Source organism: Canis lupus, chromosome 22, assembly GCF_048164855.1.
Source record: "Canis lupus baileyi chromosome 22, mCanLup2.hap1, whole genome shotgun sequence".
In the NCBI taxonomy this organism is placed as follows: Eukaryota; Metazoa; Chordata; class Mammalia; order Carnivora; family Canidae; genus Canis; species Canis lupus.
Window position 1 is genome coordinate 36837781 of NC_132859.1, and position 23626 is coordinate 36861406.

Here is a 23626-nt window from a genome sequence, read left to right on the forward strand (position 1 = left end):
AACAGCAGAATTGAGTGGTTGTGACCGAAATCACAAAGCCTGCAATATTTACTCTCTGTCCCTTCACAGGACAGGTTTGCTAACCCCTGGTTTATATAAAGCAATTTAGTTTGGCCCTGACTGAAAACAAAACAAAACAAAACAAAAAATACTTCTAGTGGGCTTTTTGTGATCTACATATAGCAAGAATATCACCTACATTTTTAAAGGAATAATTGTGAAATATTTGCCTGGAAATCCATAATTATTTTGCATCAAGTAGAGGCCATCTGTGAAAATTATAAAAATATATATATTTTTTAATCTTGTAGCATTTAGATGATTTATCTTTTGGGGTGGTTAAGATTATGGATTCATTTGAATTAACTAAGATGTAATATTTTTTACTACATTAATGATGTTTTTTAGTTGTCTCTGAGGCAGAAGTTTTACTAAAAGAGTTGGAGCAAATGCTACAGCAGGCGCTAGAGCCCACAGCAGCACCTGATGAGTCTGAAGAGGAGCATGGAAAGGAAGTAAATGCAGGAAAAAAGGTAGCCCTGGTAATCATGATTAGGCCTAAATAGCAACTTCAGATTCTGTAAATGGTAGAAACTGTTTCTGCATGTACATTTTAATTAGGTGGAAAACTTTTTTCCCTTCTGAAATTTGAGCCCTTGATTATACTAAAGTGAATAATAAACTAGTAGCCTGTTGAAAAGTCAGAATGCATCTATCAGTCTTTGAATAAAGTCTGTGAGTGGAGAAGCCCTTTGTATTTCAGATCTTTGAGGTTGGAATGAAGAAAGAATGGAGGGGGCTCACAGTAGTTGATGGGGTGCCACTGCAGAGAGACCTCTCCACTGCTGCTGATCTTCACAGTCAGAAGGGGCCAGAATAAGAGCAGCTTGCTAAGAAAACTGCCCTGCCTGGTTCATGCACAGGGACAACCTCTGTGAGGACAAACCTCATTATTGACACACTGGAGGTAGAATTTTCCAGTTTTGTTCTTTTGGCCACCTATGTTGGGCTGAGAAAGTCCATGGGTGCTTACTTTACTCAGTATTTGTATGTGACAACATAGGTTTTAATTTGGTTGACAAACTGCTCGGCACATCAGCTCCAAGTTTGTGCAATAAAATGAGGGTACAAGCCTAGGTCATTAATACAGAGCAGCAGTGTGGTGGTAGGTTTGAGAAAAATAAGTCATAAGGCAGACGCTTCCACAAGGCAGTACAGCTGTTCTCTAATAGGAAGAAAAATGGAAGCAAGAAGTCCTGTATCCTTAAGGTTTTGTTCATTCTGCATTCATTCATTTAAACGTATACAATGCCTGGAGTCAAGAGAGTACAATGGTTAGGAACACTGACTATGGAATATAATATCAATGTCCCAATCCTAGTCCTGTCATCGAGGACTTGTGTAATTTGGTACAGTTGCTTATCACATGCCTCAGAGGATTTTTGGGGTGTTAAATAAGGCAAATCAGGAAAAGTAGTCTGTATGGTAACTGACACCTAAGGTTAGCTGTTATTATAGACGAGAATTGGCAATGGCAGCCACTAGAGAGAAGGGCTGAGATTTCCTTTCTTCATTTCATTCCCACATTCTCACTTTGGAGCAACTACCCATTCCCAAGTCTGTCCCTTCTCAGATGCTGAAAAAGGTGGATTTGTATATGGGCGAGGTTGTTTACACACTTTGGCAGACTGCCCAATTGTATGATTTTCATTCAAAATTCCAAAAAGAAAAAGAATGATTTATAAACACCCCCGTTATTGAGTTAGAAATCAGAATATACAAGATCTATAGTTAAAGAGATCAATACCCTAAAAGAAAATAAAATTAATGCTAAAAACTCTTACCAAGTTGAAAAACATAGTTTTCTTAATTAGCACCGGCAATATCAACCTATATCTGAATTTGCGTGGGTTGTGAATGCCATTTTTCCAATTAGAGTTCCTTTTTGAAAAAACTTATTTTCTCTATATGGATCTTACCTTTTATAAAGCAAGATCTGTAGATTGGTGACACATATATTATATACATGTAATTAATATACAAATTACGCTTTTCTAGCAAATGTGTGCTTTGTGTGAGCACCATATGGTTTTGTGCAATGTTTTTTCAGTCTTTGCAGTTTGTCTTTTTAAAACTACAGCCAGGTTGATTTTTATTGAGATGTCCTGGAGCTTTTACAGCCACAGAATTGGCTTCTATTTTACCATTATAACTAGTAACTTGATAGAACAGAAAATTATTTCTGATTTTTATTTCTTAAGGTAAAATACATAGTTTTAATATATCACCAGGCAGGAGCTTGCGTTTTGTTTTTGATTCTTGTATTATTTTATGCTTTCAAGAGCCATTTAGGAATTGTAAAAATTAACCATTTTAACTTTCTGGCAGGCAGGTGAGTGCCTCCTGTGGACTGGTTCATAAGCCATTCTCCACACTGAGCTTTGTAAGTCTGGCATTCACATCAGGTTCAGTATATTTAGGGCCTTGTTCACTTTTAAATGAGGAGAATAGCGATGAAACCAACTATCAAAGCTGGAACAATTTCCAGTTTAAAAGAAAAGAAATGATCACCTCAGGGGTTTCTCTCTCTCTCTCTTTTTTTTTAAGTTAGCAGGGAAAATTAGTATGGCTTCCAAAGTTAACACCACTTAAAACTGAAGCTGTGTTTTGTTTGTAGGAGAAAGTGAACTCTTATAAGCTAACATACCAAAAAGAGCCACCTGATAATTTTAAGGTTCTGAGCATGTTTATTCTCTGAGCAGATATCATTTGAGCTATTTTCAAAGTTGTAAATATGATGGTGTTTTCATCCTTCATTTAATGTATGAGGGTTCAGGTTGATTACTGTCAAGCATTGGGTGAGGGTAGCAACACACACAAAAAAGCATACACAAGTAGATAAGCAGAATTCTTTTCTATTTGTCACTGAAATGTTTTATGAGGCTATTTTCCTTAGTAAAGTCATCTTCCTAATTATGTTCTTCTTTAGCTAATATTAACACTGGTTGTCATGCCCCAGCTTTGCAAGCAATGAGAGAGAATTAATATCGGATTTTTATAAAATCCACCTGAATAATTCACAAATTTGATAAGCCATATGCATAAGACAGTTTAGTGAATAATTATTGTGTTAAAAGGTACAATTTTTTGATATGTGAAATACTTGTATAAATTACATGTATTTTTTTTCTTAATTTCATGGAAGTTCACTTTACCTTTAATGAACCTGGAAATTACAAATCTTGTATGTGTTTATGGATATTTGTATTATTTTTACTAGTGTCCCTTTCTACTAAGCTAGAGCAAACTATCACTATGTATAAGTCATGTAGAGGCTTTTGAGAAGCTAGCCATGGAAAGTGGAACTCAAACAATTTTAAGTTGTATTCTCTATAATAGTAATTTTTAAAATAAACAAATATAGAAAAGTCATAGAATGAAACAGGTCATGTTTTCCCCAAGCTTAATATTAAAACTAAAATGTATAATGTTGGTGAAAAGAGAGAGGGCCTGAATAATCAGTCCTTCTTATATTAAGACATTTACTATGCATTGTACTCTATATGGGGATCATTATTTTATTTGACCACCAGCATAACAGAACACTTTGTGTTACTGCTATGGCTTGTGGAGTTACTGACTACTTTACATTGTGTTCAAATAATTAAGCCTGGTCTTCCAGTAAGTTTGATGTACTTCTGATGAACTGTATGGTTATTTTTACAGTTATCTAAATGCAACCCTGAAGTTCCTGCATGCAGCCCATTTGAAAACCACTATGAAGAGGACTATCTTGTAATTGATGGGATAAAATTAAAAGCTGGAGAGTGTATTGAAAATATAACTAACAAGTTTAAAGAAATAGATGCTCTAATGTCTGAATTTTAGGGTATTATAGATATTTTCAAGAGGTAATTCTAAAAACACATGTTTATATTTTCCCAAAGTCAAAAACTTGAAAATATGTAGGGAAATAGGTATATATAATATCAAAGCCAATATTTGTAATAGCTTTCTATTTTATATTTTGAGACTAGCCATTGCTTTGAGAGCCAATCAAATGGTATTTCAGTTAGTGTTAAAAATTTAGGATTTAAGAAATCCTGATATTTGTATTTGTAGATTTTTTTCTTGTTTGCCTTAATTTTAAAATAATTTATAGACTTACTGCACAAACACATGGTTTATAATGGATTATGTAGGCCCTTTATATGAATGTGGCTATTTAGATGGCTGTCAAGGCTATTATAATTCGTACAGGTAATTCATGTGTAGTAGAGACTTGAGAATGTATATTGGTAGTGGAATTAAGCTACTACAAAATAAAAAGAAATAATAAAAAAGTATTGTATAATAGAGTTAGAGCTTTTCTCAGAGATGTCAGTTGCCTTATATTGAAAATAATCACTTCAACCACAATTCCCAAAACTGATGAACAGTTTCAAAAGTGGGGGGAGAGACTGTGGAAAATCAGAATCCTAGATGCTTCTGCATTGATTCAGTATCTCTGAGGGTGAGGATGGGAAAGTGTGGTGAAAAATATAAAGAGATAAGTTAAGCATATTTTCAATTAAAAAATCTAAGAAATATAGGAATGGAAAAAAGTATATCATGCAATACCAATCCCTTAACACCTCCCCTTCCACCCCATCATATAGGGATTCCCGTGAACAGTTTCAGTGAGTGTCCTTCATCGTGTTCTAATGCACGTTCATCTCTAGTGCCCACACTTGGTCACTTTCCATGACTATCTCTCTCCTGGAACTGTGGCGTCAGAGAAAGGGCATTCCAAGCACATAGAAACAAAAACCAAAGCTTAAAGAGAGAAGAAAGAGCAATACAGCATCCTGGACCTATTGCTAGTTGAATTAGCTGGAGTGACTATGTGCTGGTGTGAAGGTAGCCACAGCAGATGAGCAGCACTGTGTACACGGGTGAAGGAGTTGATAACTGTAGGGGCCAAGTGAAGAGTTTTAGACAGTGGAAGCCCTTTTTTTATTTCAGAAAGATCACACCAGCAGCAACACAGAGAATGGAGAGAGCAGGAGTAACGTTGGAGACAGGGGGGCCTATTAGGAGGCTGCTTGGGGAATGCAGTTGTGATATTATAAGAGCCTGAATAAGGTGGTGCTGTATGGAGAGAGCAGTGTGGCTTCCAGCTACATTAATATCAATGGATTTTTAGGATTTACAGATTGGATATAGGGATCCAACAGGTAGGAATGATTCTTGGGTTCTTATATTCACAATGCTGTTCGCTGAAGGTCAGAGTACACACAGAATTAGGGGCGCCTGGGTGGCTCAATTGGTTAACTCTCTGACTTCAGCTCAGGTCATGATCTCAGTCAGGTTCCTGAGATTGAGCTCCACACTGGGCTCCACGCTCGGCTAGGAGTCTGCTTCTCACCGTCTTCCTTTACCCCTCCCCCTGCTCGTGTTTCTCTCTCTTTCTCAAATAAATAAATAAAATCTTTTTAAAAAAGGAATACATGCATATTAGAAATGGGAGGTGGGGTGCAGATACCAAGTTTGCTCAAACTGTGTGAGTTCAGCAGAAGTTCTATACTATTCATGCTTTGACAGACCCTGCCTTTCAGAACCACTCCATGAACCAGAGTGACCATGAATAGTCTCTCAATACATCGTATTTACTTCTCGATGGTATATCTTTCTTCTGACAGAATTATTCTGCAGCATTTCAGAAAAACTTCCCCTCTTTCTCTTAATGCTATGATTTTATATTCACAGCCTACAAAAGTGATCGATCCCATTTTCCTGTTACTTCTTAGAATCAACTATAAAATGATTACAATTGTATTTGAAAGACTTTACCTACAATTCGAGTGTTGATGTAAGTGTAGAATTAGATCACTTGCAGCTAATTCCTCTTGGTGGAACAGCCAGTGCTCAGGGCTCAAAGTCAGATTCCATAGGTAAGACACTGAAACTTCCAGACTGACTTCATCTGCCATGTTCTAAGTTGTACAAGTCTGGAATTTCTACTCAAGTCTTTGTGCACTTGAGCAGCCCAAAATGGTTCTAAGAACAAACATTTGGGTTGGCTCAGTCTGCAGAGGAAACTTCAATCGGCTTCCAAGAAGAGGCTCTTGGGGAAAAGCCTTCTTCCAAGAAGAGGACAGAGGAGATCCTCCATCCATGTGAGAGTATAGACTTTCAAGTTTCCAGATAGAATGTGCTCAGAAAAACAGATGAAGGAACAATCAACTAACATTTCTATCCTCAAAGCTGAGAATCCTGCCTGGCTGGTAAACCCATTCTCCTGATAATAAATACCCCATGTTCTGGAGCAGGCCAGGTGACATACACCAGGGCATAGTGATGGGACTATGGGGACACAATGTCTGCCTTCAGGGTCCTGTGCTACCATCTACTTGTTGGGAGACCTGAGGCAAGTTATTTAACTTCTAAGAGCCTAGGATTTTTTCCATCTATAGAATAGAATTTGCTGTGAGAGAAAACATTAATATACATAAAATACATAGAACAATCAACACACAGAGAACTATGCAAGTTATGACCATGATTGTTGTCTCAAGGCATTTCTCTTCTGACTGCCCTTGCCTTTTTCCTAGGCCTAGTGGACTAACGAGCTTCTTTCAGTAGAACCTGAGTTGACAAACCTGCTTCTGGGCCACTGGGACCAAGGACTTATATGTGATTATGCTGACTCCTAACGGTGGACAATACCCTAGTTTTATAGCTAGAGTCTCTTGCTAGGCCTAGAGGAGGACATCTAAGGAAATTATATCTGCCTATCAAAAGAGGTTAAATTCTAAGTACACTACTTCTACCAAGTTTGATGTGAGAGGCATAAGGCAGTATGTCAGGACCTTCTGCTCACGCATTTGGGTTGGAATCAGAGCCCCTCTTTGCCTAGATTGAGGAGTGGCTGGCTGATCCTCTTTGGAATGAGTTGGGCCAAACCCACCTAGTGTACAGGCTCCATGAACCTAAAGAAGGACTGGGTCCCTTGGAAGCTGAGTCCCCAGTTAGATCTGCACACTGTGGAGAGTTAAGCACCAACGCCAGCTCTGTGGTCCTATATTCCAGGAAGTTCTGGTCCATTTGCCCCATGCTAGAAGCTGAACCTATGCAGGGATTTCCAGTGGTAAGAAGCTTAGCTATGTCTTTAGTGGAGACAAGTGATGCACTTTTGATAGGTTAATCTCTTGTTGCCACAAATAGGATAAAGAGGAGAGGGCACCCGTATAATTGCAAAAGTCTGTAGTGTCTATAGCCTTGAACTCACTGGTTCTGCAGTGGAGGGTGATGGGCCAGAGATAGAACATCCACTAATAGACCTAAGCACCATCATAAACTTTATAAATCAGTCTAGAACCTCTGTGGGAAAATTTGATATTAGATTTTTTTGGAGGAAACTTTTACTCATGAACCTGAAGTAATCTGTGTCATGATGTTGATGGAATCAAGCCACTCTATTATCTAATGCTCTACCAAATAGCTGGTATTCCAAGACTCCACCATTTGTTGGGGCTAATAAATGGTATAGTTCTGTTCCAGATATTTTCAGACCAGTAGAATTTGCACCTGGAGCCCTTCTAAGGGACAAAGGTAAGATTTTTTTTTAATCCAAAACAGAAGTACCCAAATCCTACTCTACTATTTTTTTCCCTCTATATGGTTCCAAGAAAAGATCTAAATATAGTGCAATTAAAAAATTCTAAGTTCTTCTTGAGGGCTGAGCCAGATCTTGCTGTCACACAGTCGAGTTCTAGAAGAGGTGTTTCGTACAGATAAATTTGACCTTAAGGTCCAAGTGGGACATTCTGTGTACACAAATTTAAATACTAGGATTTTCCACTCACTGATAGGTTGCATGGTATAAGCACGCAGAGCAGTGAGCAGCATAATCAAATGAAAGGGTGAAGGAAAGATGAGAAACTCATTTCCAAGAAAAATTTTGGAAGAATGAGTTGTTTGCTTTTAAATGCATATAGGGAACTACTATAGGAAAGGAGATATGCTCAGAACCAAATAAAACAAAACACAGTTTGCAGGCAGCCCTGAAGTTGCTGGGTTAAAAAATCAAAACTGTTTCTAATCTTCAGCCTCTCCAGCCAGAAAAAGATTCTCAAATTAAGATACAGCTTGGGGCCAAAGATCAAGTCCAGGGTCTGGTAGTTGAATCACATGGCAGGAGAGACAAAGACCAAATCTAGGTGACTGGCAGGAAAACATGGCCTCAGGGTAAGGACCCAATCAGGGGTGTGGCTAATAAGTTTATAAACTATTACAAAGTGATTTTAAAACCTCTTATGAAACTTAAAGGTATAGTACTACTGCCACCTGATGTGCCCAAAGTGCTAGTAATTAAATCAGCAAAGAGAATCCTGTCTTGAAAAAAAATTGTGGCTTTGACACATAGAATGGACTGGAATCAAACATAGAAAACCCACTGAGTTGTAGAAAAAATGCCTAAGTACTACCAGCCTAAGCTAAATGAGATTGAAACTGACAGGGAAAAAAGACCTCTGAGCCCCCAGGTTTTGTGTTTGTTTTTTTAAGTTTTTTTTTTTAAAATCTATTTGAGAGCGAGTGCATGCACAAGGGGCAGAGGGAGAGGGAGAAGCAGACTCCCTGCTAAGCAGAGACCCCTACTTTGGATCCCATGATCCTGAGATCCCCAGATCATGATCCTGAAATCATGATCTGAGCTGAAGACAGTTGTTTGACCGACTGAGCCACCCAGGTGTCCCACAGCTCCCTGTTTTCTACAGGTAGGTAAGAGGCTGAGGAAAGTTTTAGCCACCAAAAAAAAATGGGTGACGGGCACTGGGGGTTATTCTGTATGTTAGTAAATTGAACACCAATAAAAAAATAAATTAAAAAAAATGTATAAGTTTCAATGTCCCTTTCAGAAGCAAGTGAGGAAGATGATAGAAAAGGATGCCTTAGAGGACAGAGCTAGGAGCTGTAGAGAACAATGGAGCAGAGATCTTACACCCAGCCCACTCGACTCCACCTGATGCCCACAGCTTGACTTCCCTTCCCTGAAAACAGAACCAAGATCTTAGTAAGAAATATATCCTACTCCTTTGGCTGGGAAACTTGGCTAATTTGCTTAGAGGGATTTCAGAATGACTAAGGAATAAGTTTCCTCATTGTAAATGAGGTGTTCACTGTGATTCTCCTGTCTCCTATCCCTGTTAGACCATTGCATATTGTGTGGTATGAAGAGGGGATGGGCCAGTGATTTGTCTTCTTAGTTTGTAGGTTCAGTTCACATCTGGCCCAGATGGAGATCATGAAATTTTAAATGCTGAGCCAAATACCATGATTGGGTGAGACTTCTGGATGTACTTTGGAGAGGATAGGCTATTTTCATATTGGAGAGATGTGAATAATGTAGCCAAGGAGGTGGACAGTAGTCGACTGAATTGCTGATCCAAGTTGTTTATGTCTTCTGCACTTCATAATTATCATGGCTTTATCACAGGCAGAGTGTACTTCCCTGCCTTATGACTTTGGCCTTGGCCTCTTGCTTTGATCAATGAAATAGAGCTGACATGATGGTGCCAGTTTATAGTCGAGGACTTAAGAGGCTTTGGGTTTCTTCTTTGCCTCTTATACCTCTGCCATTGCCTTGAAAAGAACATGTCATGTCCCAGCAAGCCTTCTAGTTCAGAGAGGTTGATAGGCCAGGGAGAAAACCGAGACTCAGAGACCTGCAGAATGAAGCAGAGCTGTCCCAGATGATCTGTAGATCCAGAATAGAATAGTATTTTGTTTTCAACCACTGAGTTTTGGGGTGGTTTGTTACATGGCATTATTGTAGCAATAGTTAATTGATAAATACCTGATTTCTGAGTTCCAGCAACAGTTTCGCAGATCAGCTATGGTGGCAGCTTTCCGGCTATAACTGGCCATGAGATGTTTTCTCCTGAGGGTGGAGCTACTATCAAAATAGCCCTGCCTCCTCAGTTGGACCCAGAGTTCTAGCCCAAGGCCTTGTGCCCAGTGACACTCCCAGCTTTTTCTGAATCTGGCCTAGATTGGCTCCTCAACTGGTGAGGCTTCGTGCATTCCCTGCCCAGCTCACAGTGGTGAGTTTTATTGCAGATCCCTTCAGAATGCTTTATTATGGAGGCGATAGATAGATAGATAGATAGATAGATAGATAGATAGATAATTGATAGATAGATAGATAGATAGATAGATAGATAGATAGATAGATACTATTATTAAATAGGATACCAACACCACCACCATATCACTAAAGGTTCATAAGAATGGGTCACTTCTTCCTTTTAAGTATTTTTAAACTCTATAGCAATTACAAAACGTGGAGATATGGACATGATGGTGGAATGACTCATTTGGCAAAGAAAAGTATGCATGTATTTCCATCCCATTTCTGTTTCTCAAGTATTCCTTAGCCCTTCGGTATGGTATCATAGGATTTTAAGTTGCAAAATCTACTTTTGGGTCCAGATTTTACTAACTTGTCTAAGTCACATGACCAATAAATGGAAAGGCCAGAATTTGAGTACATTTGTCTTTTCAGATCCCATATCCTTGATTACCATCTATACTGCTTGATAATCTGGTTACTAGGTGGGTGGTGGAAGGAGCACCTAGTTCCCCCATAGGTAAAATGAGGAGGGAACTATCTAAACAAAAGCATTGTTGTGAGAAGTAAATGAGATATTTTATATGAAAGTACTTTGTAAATCAACTTTATCTTCTATTTATTCTTTCTGAAGGAAACCTAATAGTGTTTAAGTACGTTGCAATTAATAATTACTGGGGTAAAATGTAATTATACATTTGAAATGATCACTTGCCTTACATTTGTATTACCCTATCTGCTAGTCATCAATATCAGAATTCCTTTTTTCTCTTTTTTAAAATTAATCTTTGGAAACCATCGCTAGCCGCATGTGATCTCCCCTCTGATGGGTGTTAATGGCAGTGTCTATCTTTTAAGGGACATCTCACTGTTGAAGTTTAGCTGTAGCATTAAAATCACCTTGCTTTCTTCACAGACATTCAGTTAAGAAAAGGGGAAGAAAGTTTTAATATTGATGGGTAGTGGCAGGATTCTGTGGTATTTTGGATGTGTTCCAGTAAATGTATGGAAGTCTTTCATAGGGAACCTGGGTTGTGCTTCAGCACATCCTCCTCCAGCAAGTTGGAATTTTGGCCCTGGCTCCAAAGCTTTTGAAAGAGGAAGCTCACCAAAATGACCAGAACTAGTCTGTTTTATTTTTTTTTAAGATTTTGTTTGTTTATTTATTCATGAGAGACACAGAGAGAGAGAGACAGAGGGAGAAGCAGGCTCCATGCAGGGAGCCCGACGTGGGACTCGATTCCAGGTCTCCAGGACCATGCCCTGGGCTGAAGGTGGCGCTAAACCGCTGAGCCACCCGAGCTGCCCAGAACTAGTCTATTTTAGCAGTGACACTTGCTTATTATGACATACAATTAAATTGCATGAGTTTAAAGTTTTGTAAAAGAACCCTCATGCAATTTGCAGAGGGAAAGGAGCAGGCAGGAGAGAAATATGAATGTGGTCATGCCCCTCTCTTCTAGAGCCTATGATCTAGTGATGGAAAGAATATAAAAAAATATAGGTGGTCCAAAAACAAAAAGTGCATTTGAAGATGGAATGTCTGAAAGCAGAAGGGAGTTCTCTTTCTAGATGACTGAAAGTTAGTAATTACAAAATCCCTTAATACAATTTTTTTCAGTTTCAGGTGCCCCCTGCCAGAAGTGAGAAACCACCCTACAGGGTCTGACGTCTGTCTACACACAGCTTTAGCTCTTGGCTGCCAACAGAATAGCTATTCATGGAGGGAGATAAGCCAGAACTAGGGCTCCCTGCTCAAGCTCCTCCTTTGGTTCCTCCTGTGCAGAGAGGGCCAATGACGATGACACCTGATCTTTAAACCCTGTGAGGTCTTGACCTAAGGGGAATCAGTACTTGTACTAACACAGCTGGATGAGGCCCCAGGTTCTCCATCTGATCACCACCTTTTACCCTCTCTGCTTCCCATTTAGTTGCCTGGCTGCACTTCATTGCCACCCCTCCCTGGCCCTCCACAACCTCTTTAACTTACTCTGCTACTGTGGGTGAAGCCAGAGTGTGAGAGGCACAGGAGGGGAGATTTGCAAGGGACACTCACCTCGGCTGCTAGTTCTAAATGAGCCATCAAGCTCTTGGAGACCCTTCACTACAGAGGGGGCAGTGCTGTGCTTCTTCAGGGTAAGGGGCTGGCTGCACAGTCCCCACCTCCCACCTGTAGTCTTTCTTCCACATCTCCCATGGACTTCTGGTCTCCTTTCTCAGCAGCAGTGCCTTCAGGCAGCACCAGAGTGGGGAAACCACCTGATCTGTGAAAGTCTGACTTCCTCCAAGCAGGGGAGGGTTAGGGTGTGAACGTAAGGCGATGTTTGAAAGTGCAGATTATTTGGAAATGAGGGTCCAACCTTATGAGGTTATATGTTAGGCACTTATGTGTTAAGTCTTGGGGTAGGGATGTGAAAGGAGAAGAGAGATTAATTCTGACTACAGAAACAGCTTCATGGAGTCATTTTTTTCCTTCCTTCGTTCAATACTGTGGACCAGGTTTCGTATTAGGCACAAGTAATACAACAGTGAGCAAGACACACATGATCTCCAGCCCCATGGAACTGATTCTGACTTTGAGCAAGCTGCTTTAGTCTCTCTGTGCCTCACTTTCTTTATCTGAAAATTGGGATGATGGTGATGATAATAATAGTAATAGCAATACTAATCTCCTGGAGTTGTTAAACAGAATCAAATGAGTTCTGATGGGCAAGGCACCTAGCAAAGTCCCTGGCACGTTGTATGTTGTGTAAGTATCACTATAACTTTTATAGGGAAGAGAAACCTGTAAAGCAAAGCCAGAATTTGAAGGTAAAAGAGTGGGCCAGCTGGAGACCATGAAAGTCACAGGCTGAACAAAGCAAAGAGGTGAGCAAAGCAGGAACAGCAAATAGCTAACCCAAATAACCAGAGTACAGGGGATGGAGGATGTGATAGGAAGAATATTGGGAATTAAGGCTGGACCAGGCAGGTTGGACGTGCTCAAAGAAAGACTTGTATATCACTCTAAAGAGGGAGCTCTTCATTCAGCAGGAGAATCAGGTATTGCAGTAATGAAGAGCGATGACCACTGGAATCTCCAAGATCAAACACCCAAGGGTGCCGGACACTTCACCTGGCTTCGAATGAGACCATTCTGTGATTTCCATGCACAGAGGGGCAGCGGGCAGACATTACTATGCCAACCTGTGCCCCTCTGTCTGAGGAAATCCGTGCCCTGATGTTAGCTCAGATTGTCAGCTTCTACAGCGAGTGCCTTAGGGTTGCCAGCAGGCAGCCAGGGACTGGAAGGTTAGGTGTCTCTGCAAAGTCTTATTAAACTCTCAGCTGCCTGGGAATAATGCACCACAGCAGCAGAGTTTTAAATGGCAAAGGGTCTCTGGCTGTCAGAAAGGTTACAGGTAGATACTTTCATTTGTCCTCCATGAAAGCTTAATATCATTTTCTTCTGTTCAAGTCAACTTATAGACCTCATTACTTCAAGTTCATCGGGCGGCTGGAGCAGACTTTTTGATTTTACTGTGCTTTCAGAATCATGTTGGAGAAAAGCTAATGCATTTTTAACCAACTTCAGCAATTTGAAGCTCTTTGGTGCTGTAGCATTTTAATACAATTGTTGCTAACTCTCTGAGAGCCATATCTATCTGAGTCAAGGGAAATTCCCACTATTGCAGTGTGAGCTCCAGGAGGAGGTAGGGGCTGTGTGTCCTTCCACTTGTGACCCACCCAGACCATAGCTTAGTGCCTTGCACGTGTTAGAACACCAGTTCTATTTTGATATTGTTTTTAAACTTCCTGCCATTCTAGCCTGTTCAAAAATGTTTTCTGACAAGCTCTATACTAAAACACCTTTGGACTGAATCTCAGGTGGTTGTTGCGTTGTTGTTGTTGTTGTTTTCTAGTTCCCCAAACCCTGACAAGCTCTAGGTCTGTCTGTTATCTATTGCTACAATAATGCAGGGTAGCAGGTGACTATGAAATGCCAGTGGCAAATGACGAAGCACATTTTTTAGTTTGGGACCTGCAAGGTACAGCCAACTTGGCCACTTACAGGTGATCTCATTTGTGTGTCTGTGGTCAGCTGCAGGTCCACTTAGGTGTGGCTCTTTTGTTGATCATGTTAGGCTTATTTATCTATCTGGGACCACCTAGCAGTCAGATGATCCAGGGCCGTCTCAGATGGGGAAATGGGCCAACTCAGTTCTGCTTCATTCACCACTTGTCATCTTCTAACACGCTAGCCCAGGAATGTTCTTCTGGAGATACTAGAGGGACAAAAGTAAGAGAAAAATGCAAATCACCTTACAAGTCTACCAACTACTGATAAATCATTTTTGACATTTAAAAATTTCTACAACCTTATTTCCAAATAAATGTGTGCTCTTAAATGCACACATGGAACAACAGTCACGTAATTATTTCCATTGCCTTTTTTTCTCTTAACTATATATTGTGAATGTATTTCATTGCCATAAGATGTTGTTCTACAACATGATTTTTATGATTGCTTAGTATTTCATTGTATTTTTATCTATATACAATGAAATATTCTCTTGATGGACATTTAATTTGTTTCTGCATTCCCTATTATACAATTATAAGCCACTCTGTCATGAATATCTTTATCATTCCATCTTTTTGTTTTTAAGATCTTATTTATTTATTCATGAGAGACAGAGAGAGAGGCAGAGACATAGAGGGAGAAGTGGCTCCAGTAGGTAGCCTAATGCAGGACTCATCCCAGGCCCCAGGATCATGACCTGAACCGAAGGCAGATGCCCAACCACTGAGCCACCCAGGTCCCCCTCATTCCATCTTTGTATACATTAATTTTTTTAAGTCTTTCCTAGAAGAGGAATCAATAAGTCAGATTATCGACACAGTTGCCAGGCTTTTTATGGCTATCATTTATTATCCTCCATCAGAGATGTATGAGCGTCTATTTCTCTGCTAGACTGAGGATTGGTTTCTACTTGAATTTTGTGTTACTTAAAGCAGTTCATTGGGTTAATCTCTGTCTTAAGGAACATCGACTAAATGAGTATGAGATGGTAGATTATTTCCCTCATTCCTTAGAGAGGGATGAAAATTAGCATTGACATAGGCCACAGACTCAGTCTGAAAGGTGACTGAGATCTGAGATAAGAATAATAAATCATGTGATGGGAAGGAGAAAATGTTAAGAGAAACAATGGTCACTTGATTTAGACATTAAATGTCCTTTCAGTCAATCACTGTTGTGACAAATACTAGTGAAGAGTCATTGGGCCAGAAAAAGTTTTGGTGGACTGATGAGTTTAAAAATCTACGAAGTTACATTCCAATTTGGGCAAGAGTGGGGAAGTTGAGGTGCTTGAGAGAATAAGATCAGTTTCTTTCTTTCTTTCTTTCATTCTTTTTTTTTTTTTTTTTTTGGTTAAAGAATTTATTCATGAGAGACACACAGAGAGAGAGGCAGAGACACAGGCAGAGGGAAAAGCAGGCTTCCTGCAGGGAGCCCAATGCTGAACTCAATCCCAGGACCCCGGGATCATGATCTGAGCCAAAGGCAGATGCTCAGCCATTGAGCCACCCAGGTGCCCCAATAAGATCAGTTTCTACTGATTTCTTTTATGGAGTAGTTAGTTACCTGGATTCCCCTAGTGTATGATAATCATGATTAGTGATTTTTTTTATGTTAGATTACTTAGCTGATTTTTCCTAAAATCCACCTTTCTTGTAGTCAATTAAAATTGCTTATAACAAGAGCATGAAGACTTTTCCATCGACATATGTGATTATTTTGTGTATTTGTAATTTTTGCTTTTAATGCTCAGAGGAAAACTGGCTCTCAATGATAGTTCTTGCCCTCCTGCACAAAGTATTTAAGTTCATTCAAAACCATTATTGCTTCAAAATTTTGACCTTCCACACAATGGACTATGAGTACCTCCTTCCCAGGATTTGGGCTTTATTCATAATCCATGGACCTAGCACAGAAAGCAAGGGTTTAACAATATTGTTTATAAATTTTTAAAAACGCTTGGCTAAAATGAGGACTAAATTTGCCATCCAGCTAGCCTTTCTAATTATGTAAGTTCAGATTCTCAAAACTGATTGAACCTTAAATGTTTTTATCATGTGGTACTTAATTACACCTGGGCATGTATGCCTCATTGTTTATTTCATGTGTGGTCCAGTCTCCAAAATGATTCTCACCTGGAACTCATACCCTTGCTCAGCCCCCTTCCACATTGAACAGGGTTCACCTGTGTAACCGTGAAACTATCTCAAACATGACAGATTCTGACCTCTGAGGCTGGGTCATAAAAGACGTTGTGGCTTCCACTTTATTCTTTTTTGGGATCACTCATCTACAAGAATCCAGCTGCAAGTCATGAGGACACTCAAGCAGCCCTATAGAAAGCTCCATGGGGTGGAATTGAAGCCTTCTGCCAACACCAGCACTAACTTGACAGCCATATAAGTGAACTCCTCTGGAAGTGATCCTCCAGCACTAGTCAAGCCTTCAGATGACCACAGCCCAGGCCAGTATCTTGACTGCAACCTCATGAGACACTCTGAGCCAGAAAGACCCAGATAAGCACTCTTTAATTCCTGACCACAGAAACTGTATGATAATAAATGTTCATTGTTTAAATTACTAATGGTTTGGGATAATTTGTTACACAGCAACAGATCACTAATATAATGTGTGACAGGCTTTTCTCACCAAATAGATTATAAGCGCCTTTAAAAAAAAGAATCATATCTTTCATTTCTTGTAGCGACTCGCATTGCATTGAGATATCAGCCAAAAAAAAAAAAAGAGAGAGAGAGAGAAAGAGAGAGATCAGCCAAAATAAATGATGTTAATGCTTCACAATTACCTTTTAGACAAATCAACAAAGACACTCTTTTAGGACCCAAGGAAAGCAGTAAACAAAAGGAACAAAGTAATTGCTAGTGGATAAGACATATAAATTTTTTTTAAATACATATAGACCAGGTCAGTGAAGACATGAAGCTAAGAAGAAGATGAGGATGCTATATTATATATTTCATATAGGGTGTCAGGAAAGCTCTCTCTGAAAAGACATTTGAGCAGAGACCTATGTATGTTGGGAAGGAGCATCCCAGGCAGATGAGACTGCAAGTTCAAAGGCCATGACACTGGAAGAATGTTGTTCAATAAGACCCATATGACCAAGGCTGAGTTCATCACTTGTTGCACATTTCACTAATAAGCTCGTGTTTCTCACCACTCCAACTACACATTTAAATCTCTCTCAGTGACTTGACCCCTTTTCCCCATGTTTTCTGAATTTGAACTGGGCACCAGATATTGGTGTACTTTAAACAGACCTACTTATGTAAATAAGTCATTATATAAACATGAACATGGCTAATGAGTCAAAATAGGCTAATATTTGTAACTGGAATGAAGAATTAGAAAATTCACTGATTGCAATCTTCCTTTCATTACTTCTGCCACTTGAAGCTTTCTGACTTCATTAAAGTCATTAGTGCCCACCAATAAATTACATAGCTTTTGTAGTAACACAAATATGTGTGAATGTTTCTGACATTGCAGGAAATAATCAGGCTCAATCAATATATGTTTATCAAGACATTAGGTCTCAAATCGATGAGTAATTAGCTCTCCCAACAGAAGAACAAATAAAACTCTGTTTCCTAAATGTTCTGTCATTCTATGCTGTGAATTTCGCCTCTTTTCCCTCTCTTGCTGGAAGAAACACGTCACAATGAATCGAATAATCACTGACTAATGAGTTCTGCTTTGATTACAGCATGTTGGTGATCATAAATAAATGAAATTGTGTTTGTATTTCATAGGTATCTGAATTTTTTTAATCTTGCATTTCACCTCAGATGAACAAATTTATCTTTAGTTTAATAAGTAAACACTCCTCTGAGAGGCAAAACGCAGAACTTAAACCTCCATTTAACATTTTAAATTATCATGTAAACAAGAGCTTCTGCATGTTCTCCTATTGGCAGCAGGTTCTCTCTATATAAGACTCACTGATTTGCTTGCTTGCTTGCTTGCTCTCTTTTATAAACATAAATTTGGCAAATTAATTAATTTGTGCTTTAATTCTGAGGAGGTTTCATAGAAGGAGATACATAAAGGGAGGTGAGGAGAAAGGTACAGAGGAAGAATCTGAAAGGAAGCCAGAAAGAGACACAAAAACAGATGCAACTACAGAAATCCTATACTTTGTGTGTGTAGGGGGAAAAGAACAGAGAGATAGCCACTTAGATCTAACTAGAAAGGAAAAAGAACTATTTAAAAACTAGGATTTGTTTGTGGTAAGGAAAAAGAATATTACTTTTTACTTAAAGAAGTTAAAGAAAAAAAACAGTCTGAAAAAATACTGTATGTGTTTTACTTCTTAAATAAAAATAGAGTCTATTCAAATTTCAAGGCAATACATTAGAAATAACTAAAAGGAAATGTACTTAATAGTTTACCCAGAAACCTAGTACAGTACATTTCTATCAAAGCAAAATAATTTAAAATACTTGAGGACTAGGCATGTGTAGTATCATTAATAATGAATTTTTTTTCCTGAGCTCTAAATGTGTTTACTGTATTGCATATGTTATGAAAATGAGTTTTTAAATCTCTACAGAATTTTTTTATTAGCCTAGTTGTGCATAGGCAAAAGTATTTTTTAAAAATCTTTCTTTGGTGCATATTTAATTAATATGAAGTGTTTAAAACATAGAGACACTTGAATATGTAATGATTTACCAAAACATTAACTGTAGTGGAAAGCAAGCAAATTTTAAAAGTAAAGAAATTGCAACTTTCTTACAAATGATTTTTTATGAACTGTAATGCCAGTGACCTTATGAATTTGGCATAAATGTAAACATATGCTGAAATCTATTCATGTTAAATGCACAATCCTTAAAGACATTTGATTTAAGAACATTAAAATGAATTTTTTGGATTGACAGAACCAAGAAGTTGGTTCTCTAAGTAGTAAGAACTTTAAATATTTATTCTCCAGAGAAACAATGGTCTCTAGCAGTTTCAAGAGAATTCCAGGGTGATTTTATCAAAGAGAAAATTTTCAACAATTCTTTAACGGTTTTAGGCAAAACAAAATAGAGCAACAAACAAACAAACAAAACAAAGCAGTAAATCTTCATAAATATTTCCCCCAAGGACTCCTTTCTTTCAGAACTTGTATTTCAAAAGAAACTTAATCTGTGTGTTCCTGATTCATTTATACACCTCAGAGCCATTTCAAACACCAACACATCTTATGAACCTTTTTATAAGTCCTTTCAAAGATATTTTTATTTGAACTAAAAAGTCATGTTTTGCTGGCAGTAAATGGAGCTTGAGTGTGGGAGAAAAAGTTAGCTTGGAGCCTACAGAGTTCAAGTGACTCCAAACAAGGTCAAAGCTATTCTTCCAGTCTCAAATGAGATTGAAATAAAGAATAGAAATGTTCACTGTGTGATAGCATTCGTGAGCCAAAGAGTTTTAGAAGAAATAAAAAATTGTCTTGAAACCATTAAATATCTAAGGCTCAAAACAAGTTCTACAGAAAGTAGAATAAGTTGGAATTTCTTGCATTTACTTGATGTGTATTTTAATAATTTTTTAAAATTTAAAGACAAATGTTTAGAACATATCTTTGAAGCTTGTATATTTGTATTACTGGGTGTCTTAGGGTTTCCCACAGAATCAGACAAGATTTGGGCCTACTGGTTTATTTGGGACAGAAAACACAGATAATTTGTACCAGACGACACAGTACAGTAGGAAGATAGGGAACAACACAGGGAAGGGAAGGAGCCACTGAAGGTGTGCTTTAAACAAGTTACCCTTGTGGACAACTAGAGCTTGGTCCTGCTCAGGAACCTGGGAGCCAGCATAGGGCACATGCCTCAGAGCTATCCCTGGGAAGCGGGGAGGGGGCATAGGAAGGAAGCTGGGGTATTTATACACCAGTTCCCACTGGCCACTGGTCAAGAGCTGCTCAAAAAGTATAGTAATTCCCATGTTTCTGGTCTGCTGTGCACACTGGAATTGACTAAGATGATCTGGGTGACAGGTTGACAAGGTGATAAGGGATCCACAGACAACATCTACTACTCTGCCACATATTCTTTTTTATTTCAGAGTAACAACCATAGCTTATGGTGGAGAATCAAGAGAAGTTTCATCTAAGGGAGTTTGTCGATTGAATGGTTTTTTCAAGCAAAAGAAAATTTGTGATTGATGTAAATGACAATTCGAAGGCCTTAATCATCTAGAGTGTAAAAATCAGACTTAATGTGTATTTGCTTTAACACTCCACTTTCCTTTACATGAATGATGATAGCTAACTTTACTAAATGGCTTATTATATGCCTGGCACTGTGCTGTGTGCATAAGCTTGTAATAAAACATTTGAACATCACAACCACTCAAGGAGATGGGCACTGCTATTGTCCAAGTTTTACAGATGAGAAAACTGCCACGCAAAAAGGTTCTGTAACTTGCCCTGTCTTGTAGCTGAGCAGGGGTTCTAGTTCAGTCTGGCCTAGATCTCTGGTCTTCAACACTACACATATTGTCTTGATAGATAACCTAGTGTACATGAATTTCCCATCAAGATTTCTTCTTTTACTATTTGAAGCCATGTGATTGCTAGCCATAGTAATGCCTGAGACTAGAGATGGATGCAAAGCCAGTATGCCCTGCCTCTTCTACTTCACAAGTGCACGTTTGAGTGTAGTGCTCTGTAGCCATTTTCCGAGCTCATCAGGATTGGTGGCTAATTGTCTAAAATGTAAGTGCCAACACTAGTTACTTCTCATCTGCTGATAGGCTTTCCCAGTGACTTCTGGGCCTGTCCATGGGCTAAAATGACACATTAGTGCCTTTTCACTCTCATTTTAGTGGAGGAGTTCTAAGAGGAAGTTATTTTTGGAACATGTATTCTTTCTGTACCTTGACTTTCACCAAGTTTTTAATCTTTTAGAACTCATGGTTATCTTGAAGTCAGACTAAACTTAAAAACAAATAAAGTTATAGGGGTACCTGGCTGGCTCAGTCGATAGAGCAGTGATTCTGGATCTCGGGGTTCTGAGTTCGAGCCCCACATTGGGTGTAGAGATACTTAAAATCTAGAAAGAAGAAAGAAAAAGAAAGAAAGAAAGAAAAAGAAAGAAAGAGAAAGAAAGAAAGAAAGAGAAAGAAGAAAGAAAGAAAGAAAGAAAGAAAGAAAGAAAGAAAGAAAGAAAGAAAGAAAGAAAGAAAATAAAGAAAGAAAGAGTTATGTAACAGGAAACACCTTTGGAGCCAAATAAAGGCTGAACATGTGAGTTTCGACACATGTGAAATTGCACACATGCACAACAGATTACAGAGTTGTAGATGAGGCCACCTCTTCATTGTCCTTTCACATATGAGTGAAACAAAACACTGGGTTCATCTACACATAGGGCACAATTCAGATTTGTTTCACATGAAACATTATTTTATCAATAGAAATTGTTTATCAAATTGGTTCACATGTCTGTCTAAAATGGTAAAGTTGCAATATCACTCTTTATAGCATATTTATTCACATGTTTTTAAGTGAAAAGTTGTTATATGTCCCTAAAACAGGAAATGGGTTACAGAGAAGCCATTGTAAGAAAAGTGGCATTGCTTTTCAAGAGTTACTGACTGAATGGCTTAATTGAGGTGGGTCTATTTGTATTTTCTTTCCAATTGGTAGTAGGATAAATAAAAATCTAGTATTAAGGGACCTCCATTTATCATGCACCTTTTCTTTACAGTGCATTTGTTTGGGTGTACCTTACAGCTGTTTAGTTTTTTTCCTAAACTTTAAGTCCTTAAATTTTTAAATTAACAGTCAAAATTTCTTTTAGTCCCAAATGTATTATTGGAAACAAACTAAGTTAAAGTGTGAATGCAGGGAATTCAAAGTTGGAAATACTCATTTATTCTTACAGAAAAAGAAAATGTTTTTTAAAGTGGTCAAAAGGCCACAATTAATTCTGTATTCTAAGAAGAAAATAAAATGATCCCCAAAATGACAGAATAGTGAGCTTCACTTCCAGAAAAGCTGTCTTTCAGGTATTATTTCAAGACCTTGTAATACAATGTAGGGAAAGAACAAAGAGGTAAACACAAACAGACTATGTTCTGGAGGAAAAATCATCCTAGTTATTAAATTCTTGAAAAGAATAAACAAAAATAGTATCCCTTTTCCCTAGGACTTTATGAAAGTAGTTTACTTGGATTTTCAACATTGTGATAAGACTTTCAAATGAAACCTGTGACAGGCTTGTGTCTGCACAAGCCATGTGGAGCATCCAAAGGGCACAGAGCAAATGCCTTTCTGGGTACAAAGGATCAGGGCTCAACTTGTCCAAGTAACCTTTTATAAGAGGACATAGGAAAAAAAAAGAAATAAAAAAAAGAGGACATAGGTGCCCAGTGATCATATTTTGCCATGATAAATTGATGATGAGCATCAATTCTGTGCTGAGGGGGGAGAGCTGCGTTGTGAGAATTTCCAGGAATAAATGGACAGGCAGCAGAGATAAAGACAGTGTTTTGTTCTTAGTATCATCTACTTTTCTTGATTGCTGATGCTGTATTTGGAACTGAGTGAAATGTTTAATAATCAGTAGTTCAAGGAGACACAGGTTTATGGAGGAATCACTCACCGTGTTTGACCTGGGAAGATGGCCCAGCTGTGGCAGACACCTTTGGAAAGGTTTTCTAGCCCCTGAACACGGAGAAAATTAAGTTCTTCCAGATTGTACTGCATCCTCCCCAGTTATTTGTCCCTCTTGGGAATTTGGAACTGGCAACAGAGATGTAGAAATTAGGAGTTGTTGCAGGTTAATGGAAAGTGTTCGTAAAATGGTCCATAAACGTGAACACTGGGACTCCAGGATCTGCCCAATTCCTGTTGTAACAGTTAGTGATTGCTATGTAACAAATTATCCCCAAACTCAGTGACTTTCAACAGTGATCATTTATTAGTACAATGCACACATTTATGAGTTGTCTGACCTGCACTTGGGTTCAATCATGCATCGTGGTGTTGACTGGGGGCTCTGATTTTGATCGGGACAACTCTATTCCATGTCTCTTACCCGCTTACAGGGCGGAGAACTAGCTCAGGCATGTTCTTCTCAGGGCACAAGCACAAGAGATCAAGCAGAAACACAGAAGTTTCTTTGAGGAATAGGCTTGGATTTTTCACACCGTTATTTCCATCTCATTCAATTTGTCTAAAATAAGGTTTGTGGCTGAGCACAGATACGAAGGTAGGGAGATAGATCCTGCCTCTTTAGTGAGAGGAATGACATGGCGAGTTCATGTGATGCGGAGAGCTAAAGCACTGGGCCCTTTAATGTAATCTACCCTGCTGCTCTGGCAAAATATAGGTTGTATTGATTGTTTAGCTTCCCACATCTATTCAATCCATTCACTTCTTTTCCCCACCTCGGAAGTAACAAGCAGGAAGCCCATTAGCACTGCCGAAG

The 23626-nt window shown here is 38.7% G+C and overlaps 1 protein-coding gene across 6 annotated transcripts in view; it reads left to right on the plus strand.

The window, feature by feature from the left end:
- ZCWPW2 (zinc finger CW-type and PWWP domain containing 2) overlaps positions 1–16754 on the plus strand; it is a 146584-nt gene extending 129830 nt beyond the window's left edge. For all 6 annotated transcript variants that reach the window (XM_072793090.1, XM_072793088.1, XM_072793092.1 and 3 more), the window contains 2 exons: positions 409–533; positions 3727–16754. In XM_072793090.1, coding sequence (XP_072649191.1) covers positions 409–533; positions 3727–3888 — 287 coding nt within the window. In that variant the 3' untranslated portion in view covers positions 3889–16754. The remainder of the gene's footprint in view (positions 1–408; positions 534–3726) is intronic.
- Positions 16755–23626: the final 6872 nt, after the last annotated feature.